Here is a 22906-nt window from a genome sequence, read left to right as displayed (position 1 = left end):
TAGTTTGAGGGAGAGGTTTAGCGATAGGGCTGATTCTAGGGTCATGACTGCTATTTCTCAGGTTTTGAGTCCAGTTGCAGAGAAGAAAGTTGACTGTGAGGTTTTAAGTACTGTGGTTGAGTATTTTGGAAAGTGTGTTTTAGGAGATGCAAGTTGTTTAGAACAGGAGTTGATAGGATTTGAGGCTTACGTCAATGCACAGGTAGTTAGAGGCAGTCAGGGAGTCAAGTTAGTTTTTGATGTGGCACAGCTAAACATTAGGTGCAATGACATTTTCCCAGTTGTAGCAGCTATGTGTAGGAGATTTCTGGTACTTCCGGTATCAACCGTCGACTGCGAGAGAGGATTCTCTAGACAGAACCTGATCAAGTCTTGCCTGAGGAACAGACTTAGTGCCAGATCACTGGACCACCTTCTCCGTCTCAGCATTGATGGAAAGGAAGGAGAAATGGACTACAATGCAGCATTCAGGCACTGGGCCACAGTAAAAGCTAGGAGGATTCTCAGTGAGTGACTGTGATAATTGAATTGGTGAAAATAGTGTTGTTGAACTATGTGATGATTGATAATGCAAAAGGAAAATAGTTGTGCTGTACATTGAAGGACTCTGTAGTGCATAAAATCTGTGGTTATTATTTTATCAATGAACTAAGTATTTCATGATGTACTGTTGAACAGAAGCATTATTTATAGTGATTCTGATTAAAAACAGTTTCTTACTCAAGTATCTATTTATGAACTTTGTAGTGCATTGAGTGTTTTTTATAATCTTATAGGATCTGCATTTAAAATTCATTAATAACAACTGAACATGAACTACAATGATAGGTAAATTTCTTTAAAAGGATGTTGATGTTTTTTAACTTATTGTTGTTGTTGTTGCTGTTGAAACATATGTCAAATTAATAAAATAAAATGGAACTATATTCGGTGTTGATTTATATATATATATATATACATGTATACACAATGTAATGTTGTAAATTCAGCATCTCATCGACGGATTATATGTTTCGTCCGATCATCCAAGAAACCTGAAAAGTGTTAAAAAATATTGGCTCCAAAATAAATAATTTGGCGAATAAATATTTATGTTGGCGAAAATTTTGGCGCCAGAATTCCAAATGCTGGTGTGAACCCTGTCAATATATAGCACTGACGGAAAAAATCCTTGTTAGATTACACATACATAATTCACAGTATGTACAATGTAATTTACCTAGAGGCTTACTGAATAAGTACAAATGTATCAATGCTTAGCTACAATGTATAAAATAAATAGATTCTATACCTTTCCCAGATGGCTTTTTATTTATTTTTTCTTTCTTTGAAATGAAAATGTAAAACGATATTAAAGTGAATAGTCGGGCGAGGAAACCAGTCTAAATGCGTTCATTGGCCTTCCAAATGTTCTCACATATTAATACGACGGCCAAGTTCTGCTTACAAATACGTTTCCCAGTTCTGACCATTAAAGTTGTATGATCTATCACTTTCGCTCTTTTTGTCGTAATGAAAACAGTTTAAGTGTTACACATATTTTTCGCCGTCTGTCTGAGTTTAAAACTTTCTAATTTTACCACTTTTTAAAAGTTACAGCACTGGAAGTATTTTTAATTATAAATGTAAAAAATCTTTTTAACGTGTACACGTGGAAAATTAGTCCGTTAAACCTGCCTATATTATTAGGCTTTTTTTTATTTTTTTTGCCTAATATAGGAAAAAAAAAAAAAAAAAGCCTAATAAATATAGGCAGGAGTTGCGGAACTAGTGGAAAATAGGCTCGAAAGATGCCGAATCATTCCGAACTCTTCCGAACGTCGTCGCGACAATCTCGAAGTAACACGAGAGTTGTAAAACCAAGAGAAAATGTCAACAATTTTTCATAAACAAAATATGTGGTCGACCTCAGCAAACTGGATTTACAAAGAAATTAATTCTCGCTCATTACAATATTTGATACACACAAAATTGTTTCAAATACTCGCTCTGTGGACATGTACATGTACCACATGATTAATTTTAGCCAGAAGGAAAACGTAAACAAACACATGTGCGCTTACGCTAGTTACCTTGATCACCACGTGCAGGACGTGTGGACGTCAGTCACGTGATACGATTTGGAATTCCGACAAAACCCGAAGGTACTGAACATGGCGGTGATTGAAGGCGTTTTATTCAAAACCATGAATATATGATCCCTAGATTTCGGCTCTCTTACAGGCTGACATATGGTTTTGGGGAGCTTAATCATTAAGTTACATGTCCATGTTCAAACATCAAATATTAAAGCGACATATCGTTACAATGAAAATTATCAGAAATACAACTTTAAAGTAAAGGAAAGTTGAAAGCATTGAAAGCGAGCTCGAGGCTGCGTGTAAATGTAACCACGGACATAGTCAGCCGAGAGGACGTTTTAGGATTCCTATACTTTAAATTAATTTCTTCGTACGCAGACAGATTTTGGCGAGAGATTTTATTTTTTTATTTCATAAGAAATTATACTGGATACATTCACACCATTTTTACCGACTTTAGCCATCCTTGCCCGACTGTTCACTTTGATAATTCTGCTGAGTTGTCAAAGTTATTAGATTTGCGTTACGTGTACATGTATCATCATCTTCTGGACAATTTAATTCAAATAAGTCAGTCGAATTACCACCCACTGCACCAGGCGATAACGTATTGAACAGCGACATGAATCTTCACTGTTACTATCGATAGAATTTTTCTTATTTTCTTGTTAAGTTTAAGAAACTTTTATTTCTATTTTTGGCGGAAAGTTAGATCTAGCGGGCCTTTAAAATCATGAATAATTTTACAAACGATACACGGCCCTAATTTACGAACAAGTTTGTGCACCAGTATAAAATCATAAACCAAAACCGAAACTGGTTTATTGAAATATATATATTGTACGTTTGTATTAAAAAGACTAGAGGATTTCCGAATGAACCCTTTCAACTTCCGTCTACTTTCGTTATAGCTGCGTTCATCACGTGTGTTTGTATTAACTATATAATAACTGACCACTAGAGTGACTACAGAAGAAATGAAGAGAAAAGGCGACATACTGTTACAGTCAGAACCATTTGTACACGTATTGTCACATAAACAGAGAGGCAGAAGGTGTGATTCATGCTTCAAAAGGTAGGTGCATTCAATGGCCCCGACAACATCCATGGCAGAATATTGAAAGAACTCAAAGACATCACAGCTCCAATCCTTACAAAAATATTTACATGCTCACTCACCACAGGAACACTTCCCCACGACTGGAAACACGCAAATGTCAATCCCATTTACAAAAAAGGCGACAAATACAATCCCGCAAACTACAGACCAATATCACTCACATGCATCACATGCAAATTAATGGAACATATAATCACCAGCGCCACCATGTCACATCTGGAAAAACAACAACATACTTTACGACAAACAACACAGCTTTAGACCTTCCAGATCGTGCGAAACCCAACTGGCCACGTTCATACACGACCTCACACAAAACCACAACAACAACACGCAGACAGACATCATAATCATGGACTTTGCAAAAGCCTTTGACAAAGTACCACACAAACGCCTTCAGTACAAACTCAAATACTACGGCATCACAGGTAACACACATGCATGGATAACAGATTTTCTTTCACATCGCACCCAGACAGTAATACTCGAGGGCAAACACTCACACAAAATACCCAGTAACATCCGGAGTCCCTCAAGGAACCTGTCTGGGCCCCATACTTTTCTTAATATATATCAACGACCTACATGAATACATGAAACACAGCACCCTTAGACTTTTCGCAGACGATAGTATCATTTACAAGACCATACACAAACAAGAAGACACACAGAAACTACAACAAGACCTTGACAATGCAGGACAATGGGAACACGACTGGCTAATGCAATTTCACCCCGACAAGTGCAACGTCATCTCCACTACCACCAAACGCAACAAAATCCACCACAACTACACTCTCCATAACCACTCACTTGAACACGTCAAACACAGTAAATACTTAGGCCTCACACTGCAAAACAACCTCCAATGGGACAAACACATAAACAACATCACCGCAAATGCAAACAGAACACTAGGTTTCCTAAAACGAAACCTCACAATCAATTCACCACACATTAAAGAACACGCATATAAAGCACTTGTTAGACCCAAACTTGAGTACTGCTCCTCTATCTGGGACCCACACAATACTGGCCAAATACAACAAATAGAAAAAACTCAACGCAGAGCAGCAAGATATGTACAAAACAGGTATCATAACACTTCTTCAGTCTCAGACATGTTATACACACTCCAATGGCCAACACTACAAACACGCCGTCTACAATCACGACTCATCCTCCTATACAAAATCACACACCATCTCGTTGCCATCAACCCAGAACAATACCTAACACCTGTAGACACCCGCACTAGACACACACATCCCTATGCATACAGACACATCGCCGCCACAAAGGATACATTTAAGTACTCCTTTTTCCCACACACCATCACATACTGGAATCTCCTCCCTGTGGCAACAGTACAAAACACTACACTGGAGGGCTTCAAGGCAAACATAAACCACGTAGCCCTTGAAGCCCCCACTCACAAATAAACACCTCATTTTTTATCATGATTTTAACCTATCTACTTTTATCTATTCCAGCACAAAAAAAAAAAAAAAAAAAAAAAAAAAAAAAGCACTGTATATAACCCCTTCCCCCACGCCACTGAGCCAATCACTCACCTAAAATCGCCACTATTGACGGCTGGTGACTCACCAAAGAAGAATGTACATGTATATGCACAGGCGTCTGCGTCTGGTTTTGGAAAAATAAAGTTCATATAGTAGGGTTAGGATATTTTATTTTTCCAACACCAGACGCAGACGCCTGTGGTATTTGTACTTGAATGTATATGTACATGTACATTGTATATATGTGTCATGTGCATACATACATTTGTATGTCTTATACAGTGAAATATGTAGTGAAACAGGGTTTGGTCGAGTTGTCTCAATTATCGGAATGCCGCTGGTATTCGGGATACCTCGAGTATCTGTGTGCGTCCGATAGGTAGTTGACAAATCTCGCCAGTCTTGAATCCAGCACCAGCCAGTAAACACGTTAATTACATATCTATTTAGTATTGACATTGACTATGACTTGTATTGACTGTAGATGATATGTATGTTTATGCCTGTACTCGCCAAGAGCCACAGTTCCTGGTGAGTATACTTTTATTATCAGTGACCGTGTAGTTTCATGTGTGGCATTGCACGAGGTTTTACAACAAATAGTACAGTATAACAGTATACAGCTACTGTAATCACATACATACATGTGCATTGTACGTAAAGTGGTTATTCCGTACCAAATAGTTTAAATAATCAGTTGGCTAATAATTACCTTTGACCACAGCCTGTGTAGGCTATAGTTCATGTAACTCAGAATAAAAGATTTGAAAGTTCGGCCAATACACTTGTCCTTAAAAATGGTGGTAGCACCTGTGCCTTAGACTTAAAAGAATCCTCAATAACCTCCAGAATGCACATTTCAAAAACAATCTCGACTAACCAAGGGCAACAACTCTTCCTGTCATACATGCATCTTTACATATGATGTTACATACATGTAAATATATGTTACGTGTGTAAGATGAAATAGTATTTTTATACTTAATACTTTAAAAGATAAGACATGCAGTACCTTAATGTTCAATAGATATATTTTAATGATACATACAAGTTACAATTAATGTGAACACTCCAGTATAGGTAATCAGTACCATTTGTTTCCAGTGGTGAGAATCTCAAGAGATGTACCATGTGTAAGGTAGTGCGCTATTGCAATGCCATGTGCCAGGTAGGTAAAACTTATGATGAATCAATTATTTCTGAGTTAAAATTAAGTTTATTTAAAAAAACTACAAATGACATGTACATATAAGTGATTATAATGTTTGAATATAATGTATTGATGGTACATGTTCGTAACTAAAATTGAAAAAGTGAATAATAATATAGAGGGGATGGGAAGCAGCGATATTAACACACAAAACCTCATGCTACACAAGCTGATGGCATTATACGATGATGTTTGTACAATTTTCTGTATAGATTGTCCGATATGATAAACCAGCTAAACAAAAGCACCTTAACCACCTTTCTTTTAACTGATTACAGAAAGAGGATTGGACTTCCCACAAGGGGGAATGTCCTTGTCTGAAGAGAGTTTTTCCTGATGTTCCTCTGGACAGTGTACGGTTGATGTTAAAACTCGTCCTCAAACAAAAGGTAGGACAAACCAACTGAGTTTGATAAGTTAAAGAGTTAACATGTTATTCTATTACTGTGGAATCCTCTTAATGTCATATTTCATTTGTCTTACAAAATATGATATTAAGAGGAATGTAACATTAACACTTGGAAGCATTTATTGGTCATTTTAGTGCTTCAAAACAGGTGATGGTACCATGATATGTCATCAAAAGTTGTTTGAAATTAATTACATAGATATTTGCTGTTAATTTTATGAATAATTCTCTCTCTTTCCATTAGTTTACAGAAGATAGTATTTGCTGTAGACAAAATATATAACTGTTACAACCACATACATATTCAATGTAATTGCTTTACCTGTGTTTTAAACATGAAAGTAGGTTGGTAAAAGTGATATTAAGCTTTTGTAGTGTAAAAGAATACAAAAAATTTGGTAGGTGTGTCAAGAAAATGTGATTTTGATTGGATCTGTTTGTTTTTCTTCATTAGGCAGGTGACAATGGACAATCTGTCAAAAATGATATTGGGTGGAGAAATTTCTCTGATTTCAAATCCCGTGAGTAAATCTTACTGCAGTTAAATAATTTTTATTGTTCTAAAAGGTATCATTCCATGATTCAGTTTCACTGTATAATTTGATCTGAGCTGTGTATCTCTTAAACATTTCCTCTATGTGGATGTATGTGTAAGGGAAGTAACTCTTATATGCTGTATCTATGTTTGTCTACATATTACCTGTACAAGGTCAGTAACTTTTACTTCAAAAATGACTTTTACTTGTAGTTTTTGAATAAGTTTCCATTTACGTTTTACCTTGCAGATTCTGAAGAAATCAAATGTGACCAAAACAGGACAGAACAACTATCTAAGATTGTTTTCACGTTGAGGAAACTGCTCGGAGACTCCAGCCTTCCTCCCGGAGACAAGTTAATGGAAACGTTTGGGAAGGTAAGTGCCTGGTGTTGAATAATGTTTTTATCAGTTGCTATTGTTACTGTCCATCCATACTGTCAGTTTGCACTTATTTTTAATAGTGGTATAAACACATGATAACAAAGAATAGTATTACAAAACTTTGTTACAATTATTTTTATATTAATCGAGCTGTTTTATATAATGCTACTATAATATTAGTCTCTAATTAAATTAATGATGACTTTAAAGTGTACCTTCTCGTTAACTAATGATTTACAGATGTTGATAAACAGCTTTACTGTTTGTGATGGGGAATTGCAGCCTATAGGAGTGGCTATTTACCTCAGGTAGGTAGTCTGCTGTTTGATACAGCAAATCAAAGATATATTCAGAATAATGGCTTACATGTATTTCCACAAAAAAAATTCCCATGAATTTGTACAGATTCACCATTCATGACATCTCATACAGTTTAAAGTATGAAGTAGAGGGATTATAGGGATAGTGTACAACTGACGTACATGTACATATATAAGGTATTGTCCTTTGACCCCATTACATTTTTCAGTTCTTATGAGATAAACATGACGACGTGTTCGGTAAGAATTTCCGATCGATACTAAATGAAAGATGGCGTGATCAGAAACTAACTCTGCCCACCTGGCACTGATGGCGTGAGTCCCGCCCACCTCGAATCTGATTGTGTTAAACATAAAATAGCCGAGTTGTGTGCTAGCTTCCAGGTGTGTGTTAGTTCGAAAGGACTAACACACAGCTGAGGGGAGGGTTTTGGAAAAAAGTAGGGAGTTAGTGAATTTAAGAAAGTAACTTTTATATAGCATAAATAAAGTAGAGTTATATTAATAATGAATAGCAACTTAAGTTTTACACGACATTAGAGGGAGTTTGATAGCTCACATAACTGACATCAGAATAAGTTGTAAATTGTGAACATCAGCTTTGATATATGGTTCATACTATACCAGTTTTTTGGTGATGATAAAGTGAAATTTCTTTTAAAATACAATGATTTATCGATTGGCTTTTAATTACAGAAATATAATCAAATATCAGTCTGTTAGAAGATAGTAAGTTACATCGACCCAAGTGAAAACATCTGGTTTGTCAGGGTTCATCAAGCCTCATACTGACTATAAGCAAAAAAGTTTTTCTTCACATGTGTGAAGTTATTCCCATCTTATTTATCAAGTATATACTGTTATTATCTTCTACAAGTATTGCTTTGTCATTATATTTGCCTTTTGTAAAATTAATGATAATAAGTTAAAAACTATTTAGTGTTCAAATTATCATTCTTCAGAGAGAACATTTAGTGTGGGTGACTGAAAAATGCCATTGTTATTTTATGTTTTCGCATGCAATATAAATCACTGTTTACATTAAAAATTGTTGAGCAACGTGGGTTCTATTTTTGAATTTTTTTTTATTTTAGTTAAAATCTTAAGACATATAATTATGTTTTTTTTCATATTTTGGAGTTGTGTTAATGAAATGACATATACATGTACATGTACATGTATGTTGCATGTATCAACAACAAGGTACCAAAAAACAATAAAACATCATCAAACCATATCAGGACTCTTTATTAAATTCAAAAACAAAATTTGATACAATTTGATGGTTGAAATACAAAGCAAAACTGAATACAATTTAAGAAATTTTAATTTACTTTAAAAAAGAAACCAAAAACACACACCAATCATACCACAGTGTAACCAGCCCTTGCTTAATCTGAATCCTTTTATATTCCACCTTGAATACAGGACATTGCCCTTTGTAATATAGAGTAATTAAAACCTGTGTAATACAGAAATCTTTCTATACCGGCTGGATATGCTGGTCACAAAGACATTTTGTTTGAACAAGTTACACCGTACAGAGGTTCCCATCAATTTGATGTAAAATATAAATTAAGCACCACTGCATGAATAAATGAAGACTTGACAGTACCGTAAATTGATTACTAGCATAAAATATGTAGATTATGTAGAAAATAATTGGATATGCATGTTTTTAAAAAGCTATATATATGCTTAAAACAAATTTGAATGCTGCCTGATGTACCCAGAAACATATTGCATATGTACTTATAATGTCACCATAACAATCAATGATCTATAAAGTTACTTACCGTTGCACAATATGGTGAAAACATTCTTTTTACTAAGCTAATGTATATTGTATAAGAAGAAATAAATAAAAACAAATTTAAATGTTCTCAATGAGTTCAATCTTGAGTCAGACATCCTTGCAAAGGGATTATATATGTAAATATTCTAAAAAGTTACAAACTTTTAAGTTCATGTTATATTTCAATAGCCCTTTTTAAGCTCATCTAGTCAAAACCCAAAAATCCTGGTGGGAAAAAGAACATAAATATTTTGTAATTAGGTCAGAAATATCCTGTTTGAAATGTTCACTAATTGTCACTGATATGGATTGGCCTGGAGGCCATAGAAAGTGCCATGCCAATTTCTTAGGTTAATATACCATGATTGGTACAGGCCCTATATAGGACTCATTGTCTATAATATTGTTCAAAATTTACTCTATATAATTGAAAAATTTATAACTTTAATATACAATGTTTTTGTGAACGTATTCAGAATTGGTCGTATAGGCTATAGCAAATCTTTGTTTATCAATTAAGTTCAAATATTGAATTAGTCAAAATTAACATCTGAACAAACTTCATATATTGAGTGAGAGGATATTAAAAGGATTGACAAGCATCTTTTATATTTTAATGTTTGACTCATTTCCAGTCCCTCATTGCTTGATCACAGTTGTGAGCCTAATGCTGTAGTTACATTCCAAGGCACCAAACTGACAGTTAGGGCCATTAAGGATATACCAGACCCATCGCCAGCTAATGTGAGTTATAGAACAACAGTACCTTTTTAATTAACCATAGTGAAGGTTTAGGATAATTCTACCTGTTAATTACTCTCGGATCACTTTGATGTGTGAATATTAACATCAAGTACTGTAAATAAACTTTCTTTTGTGTGCAAATTATTTTTGCAAATTTTGCAATCCAGGTAAATTTGCTAATTTAAAGTTTATCTCAACTATCAATAATTACTATCTAGATCATATTTATTGATTGGAATTTCCATTGATTTTTTATAATTCACGAATTTTAATGGCTGCCAACTTGTTTTGAAATGAAAATTGCGAAATTCAATAAGCACAAAAGAAAGTTGGTTCACAGTATTGAGCTTTATAAATAATTATATGTTTTGGTCTGATGTAGTAATGAGTGTTCTCGGTAATTTAAGTTGTACTGATGTGTGACCTGTTTGTAGATATCTATAAGCTATGTGGACCAGCTGGCTACCAAAGCCGAGAGACAAAGACAGCTGTCGGAGCAGTATTACTTCACATGTCAGTGTAGCAGGTGTAATGACAATAGTCTCGTGAGTAACACATTGTAATATCAATAAGATTTTACAGCTTTGTAAAATCTATGACTAGGATAAGTCTTTCTGTAATATTGTTTTATAGTTTATATGAAGACGTTTTTCCAGTAACAGAGCTTAAACACTGTCGAAACTTAATTCCTGATTCATACCTTGGTAAAACTTATTTTCTTATTCAGAGCTTAAAACCTTAAATTTCTGATTCAGGGATTATCCAATCTAAATTTTTTATTCTTAGCTTATACAAACGAAATTTCTGCATAAAACAAATATTATTCATAACTAAATCCTGACTCTAGGCTTATATAAACTAAATTCTTGATTCATACTCATAGAAACTTATTTTATGTTTTAGAGGCTATAAAAGCTAATTTTCTTACTCAGAGATTACATTTATCAAATTTCTTATTGACTTGGATCTTATATAAACTTAGTTTCTAATTAATAGCTTATATAACTAAATTCCTATCAGTTCACAGATGATAAGTTAATGTTGTGTCCTTTGTCTACATGCTACTGTTATCTACAAAATAACAGAATTAATATTGAACTTGATAAGCAGCATTTCATGCCATCAAGTTTGGCCTGTTAGATCACGCACATTACGGTTTGTTCTCTTTAACACAATTAGAAATATTGTACTTGGTCTGTGGCCAAGGCAAACATTTAATGGCAATGTCGATAGTATCTTTGTGTTACAGTGTGCTTACATGTAAACATTTAAATAGGTCACTGAATGATTAAATATTTAAGTGATGTAAAATGAAAAATAGTTATAATCAAATCAAACTTAGTACCAATATGTGTTCTGTAGACCTAGTTCATAAAGGCAACCATATGCTACAAAAATTGACAGAAAAAATCAACATGGTAGCTCATCGTTTGAATATATTTGTGGATCGTAAGATTTGTAAACTAAATACAATGAGATGGAGGTGGTTGATAAAATATTTCAATGAAAAAAAATGAATTTAATATTTTGGAAAAATGTTGTTTTGAATTTGTAAGTGAACGCTTCACAAGCTTTTGATCTTACTGTGTGATAGATCGCGGCATTGGCCGTGTCAGTTCGTACACACAGACCTCGTCATTGTCTGGCATTGTTATGGCCACTAGGCCACTGGGACTGTACGCTAAACCTGTTGGCCGTTTTATCCCACTCTCCCGACCAACGAGTACCCCACAATACAGGCCTACCTCAGAGAAAACCGCCACTCTATCATTACCAGAGTCTGCTACATACACTAGACCATTCCTGTCACAAGCGATACCCTTAGGGTACCTCAGTTGTCCCCTACCTGTGCCATACCCTCCAAACTTGTAGAGATAATTCCCCAGTCCATCAAAGACTTTGACCTCATGATGGCCTGAATCTGACACCAAGATGTTGCCGTACAGGTTTGTGGTAAGGTAGGAAGGATTTTCTAATATGGCTGACACATTTCCATGTGAACCAAACCGTATGTCTTTTTCCCCATTTGTTGAAATAATAGAAACACTTTCATATATGATATCGGATATGGCAAATTTATCATCGGCTAGTGTGGTGATTCCAAAAGGAAAAGCGTCTCCAGCAGTGTACAATTCCTTGATGAGAGTTCCTTCCTCTGAAAATATTTTCACACACTTTGATTCCTCGTCTGTGAGTGCGAATGCATCACCATGAGACGTTGTGGTGACACACCTCGGCACACAACCTGATAATCCAATGACCTTGACCGTGTGACCATAGTTTCCGAACAATTGCAATCGTTTGTTGCCATTCTCAGCAACAAGCAGGCGGTTTTCTTTGTCGAAGGTAGCACTAAATGGAAGACTGAGCTGCCCGCGTCCAGCACCAGAAGTGTTTACTTTATACACGAGTTTCACAGCAGGGACACATTCAGAGTTTGAGGACATCTCTTCACGATACCTCTGTGGATCATACGTGATTGATGCATGCGGGAGATCGGGGCTAATAGAATCTTCGCTGTGCTGATCAAACAGTATTGGCTGACTTTTGTGAAGAGAATTTCTCGACCGTCCAGTATTTCTATTTTGACTGGCAGGGGACGCCAGTCTGTGTTTCGTTCCTTGAGCAGAGAAGGATTTCCCTGACTGCTCTGTTTGTTTCACCGGTCTACTTGTTGATCGCGATAGTAGTCTGTGTTGTGATGATGCTCTTTTACGCACCTGTATATCATTAGGCTCTAAGCTGAGTTTGCCTATGGAGACGCTTCCATTGGGAACAAATTCCATAGATTCCGGAAACTTCAGAAATTTTGATTTGTATTGCTTAGTTATGTTGATTTCGTGAACTTCACTCAGAATGTCAGTGTAGTTCTCAAGAACTTTGTCAACATCTTCGACATTCAAAATGCCGTCCAGCCGTGACTGTAGGCTTTTGAACTGTTCCAGATGTGTCCTGCACTGCTCTTTACGTCTGTAAACATCATCTGATTGTCGCTGGTATGCTTCATCTAGTTCACATAAAAGTTTCACTTCTGCACCAAATATTTTGTTTACGAGTTTTCGGGAGCTCTTTTTCATCTGCAGTTTTGTTTCCTCGTACTTGCCCTTTATTTTACCTTCCAAACAAGTAAGATTAAAGAGTATGTCTTGTAAAATCCATATTTGATCGTGGATATGGTGGATGCATTGTTTTAAATCATTTCGTTTTGAGTTGAGTGTTGTTGTGACATCAGTAACGTTGTGGTCACCATGAGCACCAAGGAGACACTTGACACATATTCCATATTTACAGTTTTCGCAAAAGAATTTCACAGCCTCCGTTTTATGATGTTTGCAACAAGCCGTCTTAGAACAGTCCAAAGTGAGGTCTTTGGTGATGGGGACCATAATGTGTGATCGTAACACAGTGTTCTTATTGTGACGGGAGCTACAATTGACACAAAAGTATTTACAGCAGTCCACACAGAATGATTCTGCTGTCTTGAGGGGCACTTTCTCCCCACATACATCACACGTTGGAGCATTCCCAACTTTACTTTCCTTGGTGGATCGCCACGCTTCTTTGAACTCAATAATCCGGAAATCCTTCGGAAATCCTTGCACTCCACTCGACGGCATAGCTGTAGATGTTCTACAGGTTGGACAAGGAAACGACTTTTGGTATTGTTGACCGCGGAAGGTTAAGCTCTGCTGGCCAATAGAGATATGTGAAGTCTGTACGTGCTTCTCTAGGCAGGTCTCACAGAAGGAATGAAGACAAGGTAAAGCTCTAGGCGACATCTGATCTCCAAGACAGATTGCACAGCGCGTTAGGTCTGACGGAGTACGACTGGCCATCGCCGGAGATAATGACTTTGCCAATAATTAGGATCCCTTGGTGTGAATAATTGATAGTGAAAGATATTATTTAGCGGAACAATTGTGGAACGCTTCTGTGCATTAAGTCTTCATTGATCGAAGCAATGATACCGATTGCTGTTTTATTGAGATTGACTTCACTTTCTTACGTAATAAATGTGGCTCTCGTAAGTATAATATACGTCCGCTACCAATTTACCGTTTACTGTTTCATATTACGGACTCTTTACTCACTAGTCTTTCATCTCCATATTAGTTTTAGGTTATTTAACATCACAAACTGCTTCTTCAAATGAAAAATAAAAGTTCGGTTCAAAAAGCAAAGTAAATATCCATTCAAAATTAGTCAATATTGCTATGGTGTACACGTCCAAATTCAGATGATCAGATTGGAAAATAAAATTTAAAACTCCTGTTTTTGAATTACGTCCACGTTTTCCCGTATGTGTAATAAAGTCTGGATTCATATGAATTTACCTACAAGTCTACAGAGGCCTCCAGCATATGTTGTCGCTGCAGCTGTATCTACATATATGGTACTGTTGCTCTGTTGTTGGACTTAATGTACGGGACGTGCAAGATGTGGTGTTACTGTTATGTCGTTTGATTTCCAATTTATGATATGGGGACGTATCCCTGATAGACACGTGTACGGAATCTATTACACAGACGTGTTCAGGGACGTTGGACCAGAGGAGTGAGCGCATGTGTGGAGTTTTCATTGAAGTTTTTGAGATATTTAAGCCGTCCTTTATTTATCTGTTACGGATGGAATTTGTTTAGAATATTACACTAGTCGATCACATATACTGTATATCACTGATTCAAATATGATTAAAATGTATTTAACTATCTGCGTTAAAATCGTGTCAATTAAATGAACAATATTACAATTGGTCGTTTTGTGAAATATCAGATACCTAGTATTATAGTTATAGGTTACGTTAACGCAGCGAAAATAATTTTACTTCTTGTCATTGACGCGCTTTCTTTTCATTAAGTCTTCTTACCAAGTTAATTCGCTGATTGCCACCTGAAATTGTGTCTGCAAATTGAGATAAATTGCAAATTTTCGGTATTGGACAAAAAATCACATATCTAAACCAAATTGATATATAGAATGACGAAGTAACGATCTGTATAGTAAAGGAAAAGACGTATCTACCATATTATGTCCATGAATGCACCTGGTTTTCTTAGTTTGGATGCCCTCAAAGGACGCCCCTTCATTACCCAAAGTACACGTAAAGCATCATGATTGATATTGATTATGGAAGAGGCATTGTGCATATCATGTAGTTATTTAATGAATTAATTAGTAAATAGCTTTTCGTGGTGATGATAACCTTAAACATTAATGATGTATTCCTAATATTGGTAATCAATAAGTCTTGTCAGTAACTATACTCCTGTGTAGACCCTCAAACAACAGATGGTCTCTACATACACGTGGAATATTGATAAGGAGGAGGATCACTGAAGCAGGCTAATTTGTACCAATAGTTTTTGTAAGAAATCATAAGGTAAGATAAGTTATAAGGCTTAGATGTTCAACCTATTTACGAGTTAAGAAGAACAATCTCATGTAAATAGTTAATGGGAGAACGTACATGTTAAGTTAATGATACATGTATATTGGATATAGGCGAGGTTTCATTGTATGTACAATTAATACCGCTATTTGTTTTAAATCACGGCTTATAGCTTCAATTCAATAAGTCTGATTTCGCGAATAAAATTTTATATCTAATAGTTTCAAATGTAATGTTGAATTCTCCTATTCTCTATCTTTTTAGGTCACCTGAGACGAAGTCTCAAGTGACCTATTATAATCGCCTTTTGTCTGTCGTCGTCCGTCGTGCGTCGTATGGCGATAAACAATTTACTTTTTCGACTTCTTCTCCAAGAGCACTGAACCAAATGAGTTGAAATTTTGCAGAAACCTTCCATAGCCAAAGATCAACAAAAACTGTGAATTATATGGTCCCAGCCCTCAGGGGCCTGAGGGGTGGGGCCAAAAGGGGTTAAATAGGCTAAAACTTCAAAAATCTTCTTCTGAAATTCCAGAAATGGTAGAATCAAATACTTTTCATAGATTGAAAGGTCTTGAGGTACTTTACAAAAATTGTGAATTATATGACCCTGGGGTCTCACGTTCCCCCCCCTCCCGCCTGGGGAGGGGGTCAAGTTTACTATAGTTTATATAAGGAAAAGACATTTTTGAGCATTATTTGGTCATTTGTAATAGGAAACAAGTCAAATGTTGTCAGAATTATCAGTATGAGATGGCTATTGAATTCTATTTACAATTTTTCAAAGACTCACCCCCAGGAGCCCTAGAAGTGGGACCAAAAGGGGTCAAATAGGCTAAAACTTCAAAAATCTTCTTCTCCACTCACAGATGTGGTAGAATCAAATACTCTTCATAGATAGTATGGTCTCAAGGCCATCTACAAAAATTGTGAATTATATGACCAATGGGTCTCAGGTTTCCCCCTGGGGAGAGGGTTAAGTTTACTATAGTTTATATTGGGAAAACACATTTTGGAGCATTATTTGGTCATTTATAATAGGAAATTAGTCAATTGTTGTCAGAAATATCCCTATGAAATGGCTATTGAATCCTATTAACAAATTTTATATGACTGACCCCCAGGGGCCTTAGGGGCGGGGCCAAAAGGGGTCAAATAGGCCAAAACTTCAAAAATCTTCTTCTGAAATTCTGGAACTGGTAGAATGAAATACTCTTCATAGATGGAAAGGTCTTAAGGTCCTTTACAAAAGATGTGAATTATATGGCCCTGGGGTCTCGTGTTTCCGCCTGGGGAGGTGGTTCAAGTTTACTATAGTTTATATAGGAAAACACATTTATGGACATTATTTGCTTATTTTTAATAGGAAATTAGTCAAACTGGGTTAGAATTATTAACCTGAAATATCATTTTAACACCATATCCATATTGGTCCTGGCTGACCCCCTGGGACCAGAGGTGCGGGGCCAAAATTGATCAAAATGGTTAAAATTTCAAAAATCTTCTTCTGAATTCACAGGTTTGATAGAACCTAATAATCTTCATAGATTAAAAAGTGAAATTTATAAAATCATTGACACTGACTGACTTCTAGTTTGGTTTTGTTGTTTAACGTTGGCAAAGCAAATTGGAATTTTAAGCATAAGGTTTGGTAACATAATACACTAAGTATCAAAATGAAAAACAAAAAATAAAAATTCTAATACGAAGGTTCAACTTTAAAGTTTATTCTAATTTGTAAACACTTTTTACAGATTTGAAATAACTTTGCAATGCTCTTTCTATATCAGCACTCAGGTGACCGTCAAGGCCTCTTGGGCACCTTGTTATTTGAGAATACTGATTGAAGTTATGACATCACAATTATATCAACATTTTCGTTATGAATTAATGGATTGTTGCGCTAAGATTGCTTCTAAGTCTTCTAAGATTATTTGAGCAGGATTCCATCAGACTGGATATTGTTATAACGAATAAATATACGCTATATCGTATCCCTGATTGTGATTTGTGAAATGTCGGTCGACATGCCTTTAAAGAAGTAGAGAGTTTGTTATCGATGTGGTCGTGGTTCTGAGTGACAGTTTGGACTGCAGTATATCGAGTACATTATATATACAGCTGGGACATTTTACTAGTATTAATCAGGTATATATACAGTTTGTCGTGTTAAGTCGACAGATGTCCAGCATCACATGTACATACATAGATTTTATCTAGAGCGAAATATCAGACCAATACGTCTGTTTCGAGGTCCCAAAACGACGTGAGTAAAGTACAATTTACCGTCGATTAGTCCCACCATCCGGTAATTATGACGTCATCATTTGACGTGAGTTTCGTGACGTCATAATCACCGGAAGATGGGACTAATCGACGGTAAATTGTACTTTACCAACGTCGTTTTTGGATCTCGAAACCCCCGTATTAGGATATGTAAATGGAACACTTCTTAAATAGATCGATTATAAGAAATAATTCTTTTCTTTTTTTCTTCTAAATTTCGTTTTTCGTGTGAATGTGTCCATAAAATATTATAGGACAAACCGAATTGTTCTCTAATGAAGAGCTTGAACGAAATTTACCTGTATGGATGGTTCTTATGAAACATTCATGTTACTTCAGATGTACTCGGTGGCCTTTAACATGGGTGTATATGGGAGAATGAAACTGAAACAAGAGGCCCAGAGGGACTTATTGTTCACCTGATTTGTTTTGAATACAGGTTAAATTTTATTCCCTTAAGGTTTTAAAATATTTACCTCTAATTTCTGTATTGGACCCCACTCCTCCTAACTCTACCCCATGGGGCTAGAGCCAATATTTATACAAACTTTGGTTCTGTTTGGTTAAAAAAAATCTTAATTTTTTTACTACAATCGCGATTAATTTCCGTTTTGACCAAGTGAGCTAAAACGACCAGCACAATTTAATTCACACAATAAATGCCTTACGAGCGAATAAGAAGTTCTTATGATAATCTTATGGCTGTTGTACACGTCGAAGCCGTAGTTCCAATATATCCATCAGTTGGAGATATTGAATACAAGATTGTAACCAGATATGTGCTTAATGAATGCAGCTGTCACCTTGTAAGTCGAAGCCCTAGTCTGTGTTCCAGCTGGTATATATTGATCAATACTTGCCACGTTGACTTTACATTATTTATTACTACATACAATAAACCAGTGTGTTAAAGTATTTTACCTCTGGGATATTATAGTAGTTTGATTATGCAAAAACAAGTGTAGGGAAATAGTGTACCTTAGGATATACAAAAATGTCTTTAATAATGGTTCCCTAACAGGTGACTGTTGTTATATCATCTCTATCAAACTCGAATCAGTTAGTTTTCAAATTTTGAAAAGACACGAGCTTTAGGTTAACTAATAAAAATTTAGATAAACATGATAACTAACAGCCATACGTTGGCGAACTTTTATAGCCCATAATTTTATCTCCAATCTTCTGTTCCTTACTGATTGTTCTTTTTTATGAAGACCTTTCTAATGCCATATGATTAACAACTGTAACAACGGCGTGAAAGTATTATAACTGTAAGAGGTTACATAACAAATAGTTATAGACTTCTCGGAAAGAAGTTTACAAAACCGGTCATATTCCAAAATTTAACAGACTCGCCTCTTACGAACAAGCAATACTATAATTACATACTTTCTACATGAATATGAAGTTTCTTTTACTGAACTTTGAGATGATACTATAAATGATCTCAAAACAATTGTGTACCCTTGCCGCACTACAGCCGCACTCACTTGCCACAACATAGCTATATATACTTGCCTCACCAAAGCCGCACATAGTTGCAGCAATATTACAGATGTATAGCAGCAATATGCCTGCAATACATACTTTTCGTACGAAATAAGTTTGCCACACACACTTACCGCATCATAGCCGCCCACACCTGCCGCCGCTACTCTTCCTGGTCTATATATAAACACGTAAGGTATTAATATAAGAGATGTAAAAATCACTCTTTTTACAGGTATTGGCTTAATATGCAAAGACCTTTTGGATTTATTTGGCGATAAAATTGGTTTTTATTGATAATGAATTACCTTGTTAGCGTGAAATGAAAAATTAGTAGGCCGGGATACATGATTTTTAGAAAACTGAACATTTGAGTATTTGTGACATAAATGACCAATAAAAATCATTGTTTAAACTTAATCAACAAAACGAATCGAAACCAATGACACTAATACTCACTACATCCACTTGAAAATCGAATGCTACCTTATAAATCCAACGGAAAAAAGTTTACTTCACCTGTGTCCTTCATACACCACAACCTCGTGAGTCACTGTTATAATTTAAGGTCAACTAATTGTAACCTATTTTAGCAAAGGTTCATTTGAATAGCCATGATTCTATGTTATACTAGGGCAATATTGGCTGCAACTGCAACATCCTTCAGTATTTTTGTGTAGGAGGCTTCTAGTACAATTTTCGGCACTATTTTTACACAAAAGTTTTCTTGAACGAAGGCGGCAATATAGCCACAACAAAATATTTGTGCGGCAATAGTGCCAGAATGGTGCGGCTAGCCGCACTAACCTGTTCAATAACTGTAGTAACTTGCTGCATACAGATGGCTGTGCTGCAATAAAGCTGCTATATTGAAGCAATATTGCTGCACACTTAACTTTTCTGGTATGGTACCTTTATCCTATATTACACACATCCTAATGATCGTATATATTTCCAGGACAGAGAGATGTTAGGTGTGAAGTGCCAGAGTGGTGGTTGCCAGGGTTACCACAGCAGACGGGAAGGTAAACATGTAACGATAAAAATATTATCGATTTTCTTTTGTTTTCATATTGTTTGCAAACTTTTGTGAGAATCTGCTACGGAATTTGCAAACAATTATTTTGATACCCCGATCAAACTATGAAAAATAACATCATCAAAAATATATGATGCGTATACAATGTTGATTGCAGATAACCATTTTGGAAATTGTAAAGAGTGTGGTTATGGCGGTAAAAACATCAGGAATGAAGATGTGGAGCAGTTTTATGAAGCATGTCTGGAATGCCTGAGGAAAATAAAGGAAGCAAGTAAAACTGGTAAACAACAAATGCACCTTCCTATAGCTGGACAATGTCACCGTGTGCTGATAAACATATCATTAAATTATATATTATACTCATTTTAAATGCTAATAAGCATCACAGGTTTCCCCACGTGTTTATCAGTTTGACTTCAATATTTGGTATTTATTTATAATTTGAAACGTACTATTATTATACCTTATCAATAACTATACTTAGTTTAAACATATTTTATAGAGGAGTGAGCATAACTTATTAAACTTATATAAAGCCCTCTCCAACTGCTTAATAATACATCATTCTTTTATGTATTATGAAATTAACGCTTTGTTTGTCATCAGATCCCGCGGAAGTACTTCAAATGTGCAAGCAATGTGAAGAAAAACAGAATAAATTTTTCACTGACCATAATGTTCATTGCACCCAGTTACTGGTTAAGGCTTTTGACGCCGGGATTGATAGTGGTCAATGGACGACAGCACTGCAGCATGGTTTACGTGTTCAACAATCTTACAGGTAAATGATGGTAATATTAAAGCTTTGGGAACCTAATGCTGGTTTCGCTTTTTCTTATATAATTATTATTATCGACCATTCAAATTATCTTTTCAATGGTATTGATTAATCATTTAATTGATATAAACAATTATACCACCTTAAATATTGGTTTTTTTTGTATTCTTTTAAAGCAGGACAATTGTCTATAACTTCAAACGGAAGTGCCTTATTTGACATATGATGTTATTTCTATATTACTAAAACACAATGTTCCACAGGAAGTTCTACCCACCCAATAGTCCTCATGTCGGGATAGAACTCATGAAGGTCGGGAAGATTCAGTTATATCTGGAGCAGTGCCCACAGGCCTTGATGACACTACAACAGGTAGGCGATGTTTCAGAGGTTTATTTCTATTACTGGTATTACCTTCACCTGACAGCTATCTCTGGTTATGTCATGGAAAAGCGTAGGGCTGGCCATTTAGTGGGACTCCTGATAACCCTGTTACGATTTCACTTGAAATGCCTCTACAGTTATGTCATGGAAAAGCGTAGGGCTGGCCATTTAGTGGGACTCCTGATAACCCTGTTACGATTTCACTTGAAATGCCTCTACAGGTATGTCATGGAAAAGCGTAGGGCTGGCCATTTAGTGTGACTCCTGATAACCCTGTTACGATTTCACTTGAAATGCCTCTACAGGTATGTCATGGAAAAGCGTAGGGCTGGCCATTTAGTGTGACTCCTGATAACCCTGTTACGATTTCACTTGAAATGCCTCTACAGTTATGTCTTGGAAAAGCGTAGGGCTGGCCATTTAGTGGGACTCCTGATAACCCTGTTACGATTTCACTTGAAATGCCTCTACAGTTATGTCTTGGAAAAGCGTAGGGCTGGCCATTTAGTGTGACTCCTGATAACCCTGTTACGATTTCACTTGAAATGCCTCTACAGGTATGTCATGGAAAAGCGTAGGGCTGGCCATTTAGTGTGACTCCTGATAACCCTGTAACGATTTCACTTGAAATGCCTCTACAGTTATGTCTAGTATAAACTTTTATCAGTTTTACCACAACTGTTTTAAATTGATGTAATTAAGGAAGGTATGATGGGGGGAAATATCATTTGTTACTGAAGAGAAGATATTTATTTATGATATGAAAATGAAATACATTTATGTTAGACTTTTTTCTTGTAGGCAGAGAAAATCCTATTGATAACTCACGGCAGATCTCATCCTGTGTATGATGATTTGGCTGAACTTATACACCAGTGTACAGAGGAAATGAGGGTCAGGATGTCTATACAGGACTAGCATACGTTAGATTATTTCTGTTTAGCCTTCATAGACCTATGTGATGTAATGTCAAGGTCTTTTGTCTGGTTTGGGACATCTATGTACTACGTATATTTATGATTTGGATGATGTCTAAGCACTCTTGTTGTCTTCAAATATTCTTCTTTTTTTCAATTAAAAGTACTCAAGAGAAAGGAATGATGCATCTTTTAAAACTATGATTTTTTTTGATTTTTCTTTAATTTGCTATGTTCCCAAATGAAAACAAAATGTGTATAAGGAATGTCCATGTAGGAACGTTTGTAAGCTGAGATGCTTATATGTATGATGAATTCCTGTAATTTAAAACCCTTGTGGTGTGCGCATTAGGCCTATTCTCATGAAACATTGGAATTATGATCTTTATGTGTATTTTGAGAAATAAATGAACTTATATACATATTTGTATGCTTTATTTTTAAGATTGCGTTCCTATCTCTTTATTTAATGTCTGACATGGGGCATATTGTGTTAAATAT

The 22906-nt window shown here is 35.7% G+C and overlaps 2 protein-coding genes across 3 annotated transcripts; one reads left to right on the top strand and one right to left on the bottom strand.

Moving 5' to 3' along the window:
- The first annotated feature begins 2946 nt into the window (after positions 1–2946).
- Positions 2947–22775, top strand: LOC138320732 (histone-lysine N-methyltransferase SMYD3-like). 2 transcript variants are annotated; one of them, XM_069263901.1, is made up of 13 exons: positions 2947–3156; positions 5829–5892; positions 6213–6323; positions 6798–6864; positions 7129–7256; positions 7503–7570; positions 10013–10121; positions 10556–10666; positions 20243–20309; positions 20481–20606; positions 20933–21107; positions 21368–21476; positions 22290–22775. In XM_069263901.1, exons 1-13 carry the CDS (start codon positions 3059–3061, stop codon positions 22404–22406), a joined length of 1350 nt encoding a protein of 449 aa, XP_069120002.1. In that variant the 5' UTR covers positions 2947–3058; the 3' UTR covers positions 22407–22775. The 2 variants fall into 2 exon arrangements, with proteins under 2 accessions (XP_069120002.1, XP_069120004.1); XM_069263903.1 differs by lacking the exon at positions 2947–3156 and adding an exon at positions 4963–5255 and having other exon boundaries at positions 22290–22774.
- Positions 10660–14540, bottom strand: LOC138320731 (tripartite motif-containing protein 2-like). The gene has a single exon (XM_069263900.1). The coding sequence runs from the start codon at positions 13955–13957 to the stop codon at positions 11702–11704; it is 2256 nt and encodes a 751-aa protein (XP_069120001.1). The 5' UTR covers positions 13958–14540; the 3' UTR covers positions 10660–11701.
- Positions 22776–22906: the final 131 nt, after the last annotated feature.

Source organism: Argopecten irradians, chromosome 4, assembly GCF_041381155.1.
Source record: "Argopecten irradians isolate NY chromosome 4, Ai_NY, whole genome shotgun sequence".
Classification (NCBI taxonomy): Eukaryota; Metazoa; Mollusca; class Bivalvia; order Pectinida; family Pectinidae; genus Argopecten; species Argopecten irradians.
Note: the sequence above shows the minus strand (reverse complement) of the source record. Positions and strands in the feature narration are given on the sequence as shown.

Excerpts from the sequence above, each read along its gene's own strand:
- LOC138320732 (XM_069263901.1), top strand. The coding sequence starts at position 3,059 with ATGAAGAGAAAAGGCGACATACTGTTACAGTCAGAACCATTTGTACAC. Across the intron at positions 3,157-5,828 it reads TGTGATTCATGCTTCAAAAG|TGGTGAGAATCTCAAGAGAT; the intron begins GTAGGTGCATTC and ends ATTTGTTTCCAG. Across the intron at positions 7,571-10,012 it reads GGAGTGGCTATTTACCTCAG|TCCCTCATTGCTTGATCACA; the intron begins GTAGGTAGTCTG and ends ACTCATTTCCAG.
- LOC138320731 (XM_069263900.1), bottom strand. The coding sequence starts at position 13,957 with ATGGCCAGTCGTACTCCGTCAGACCTAACGCGCTGTGCAATCTGTCTT.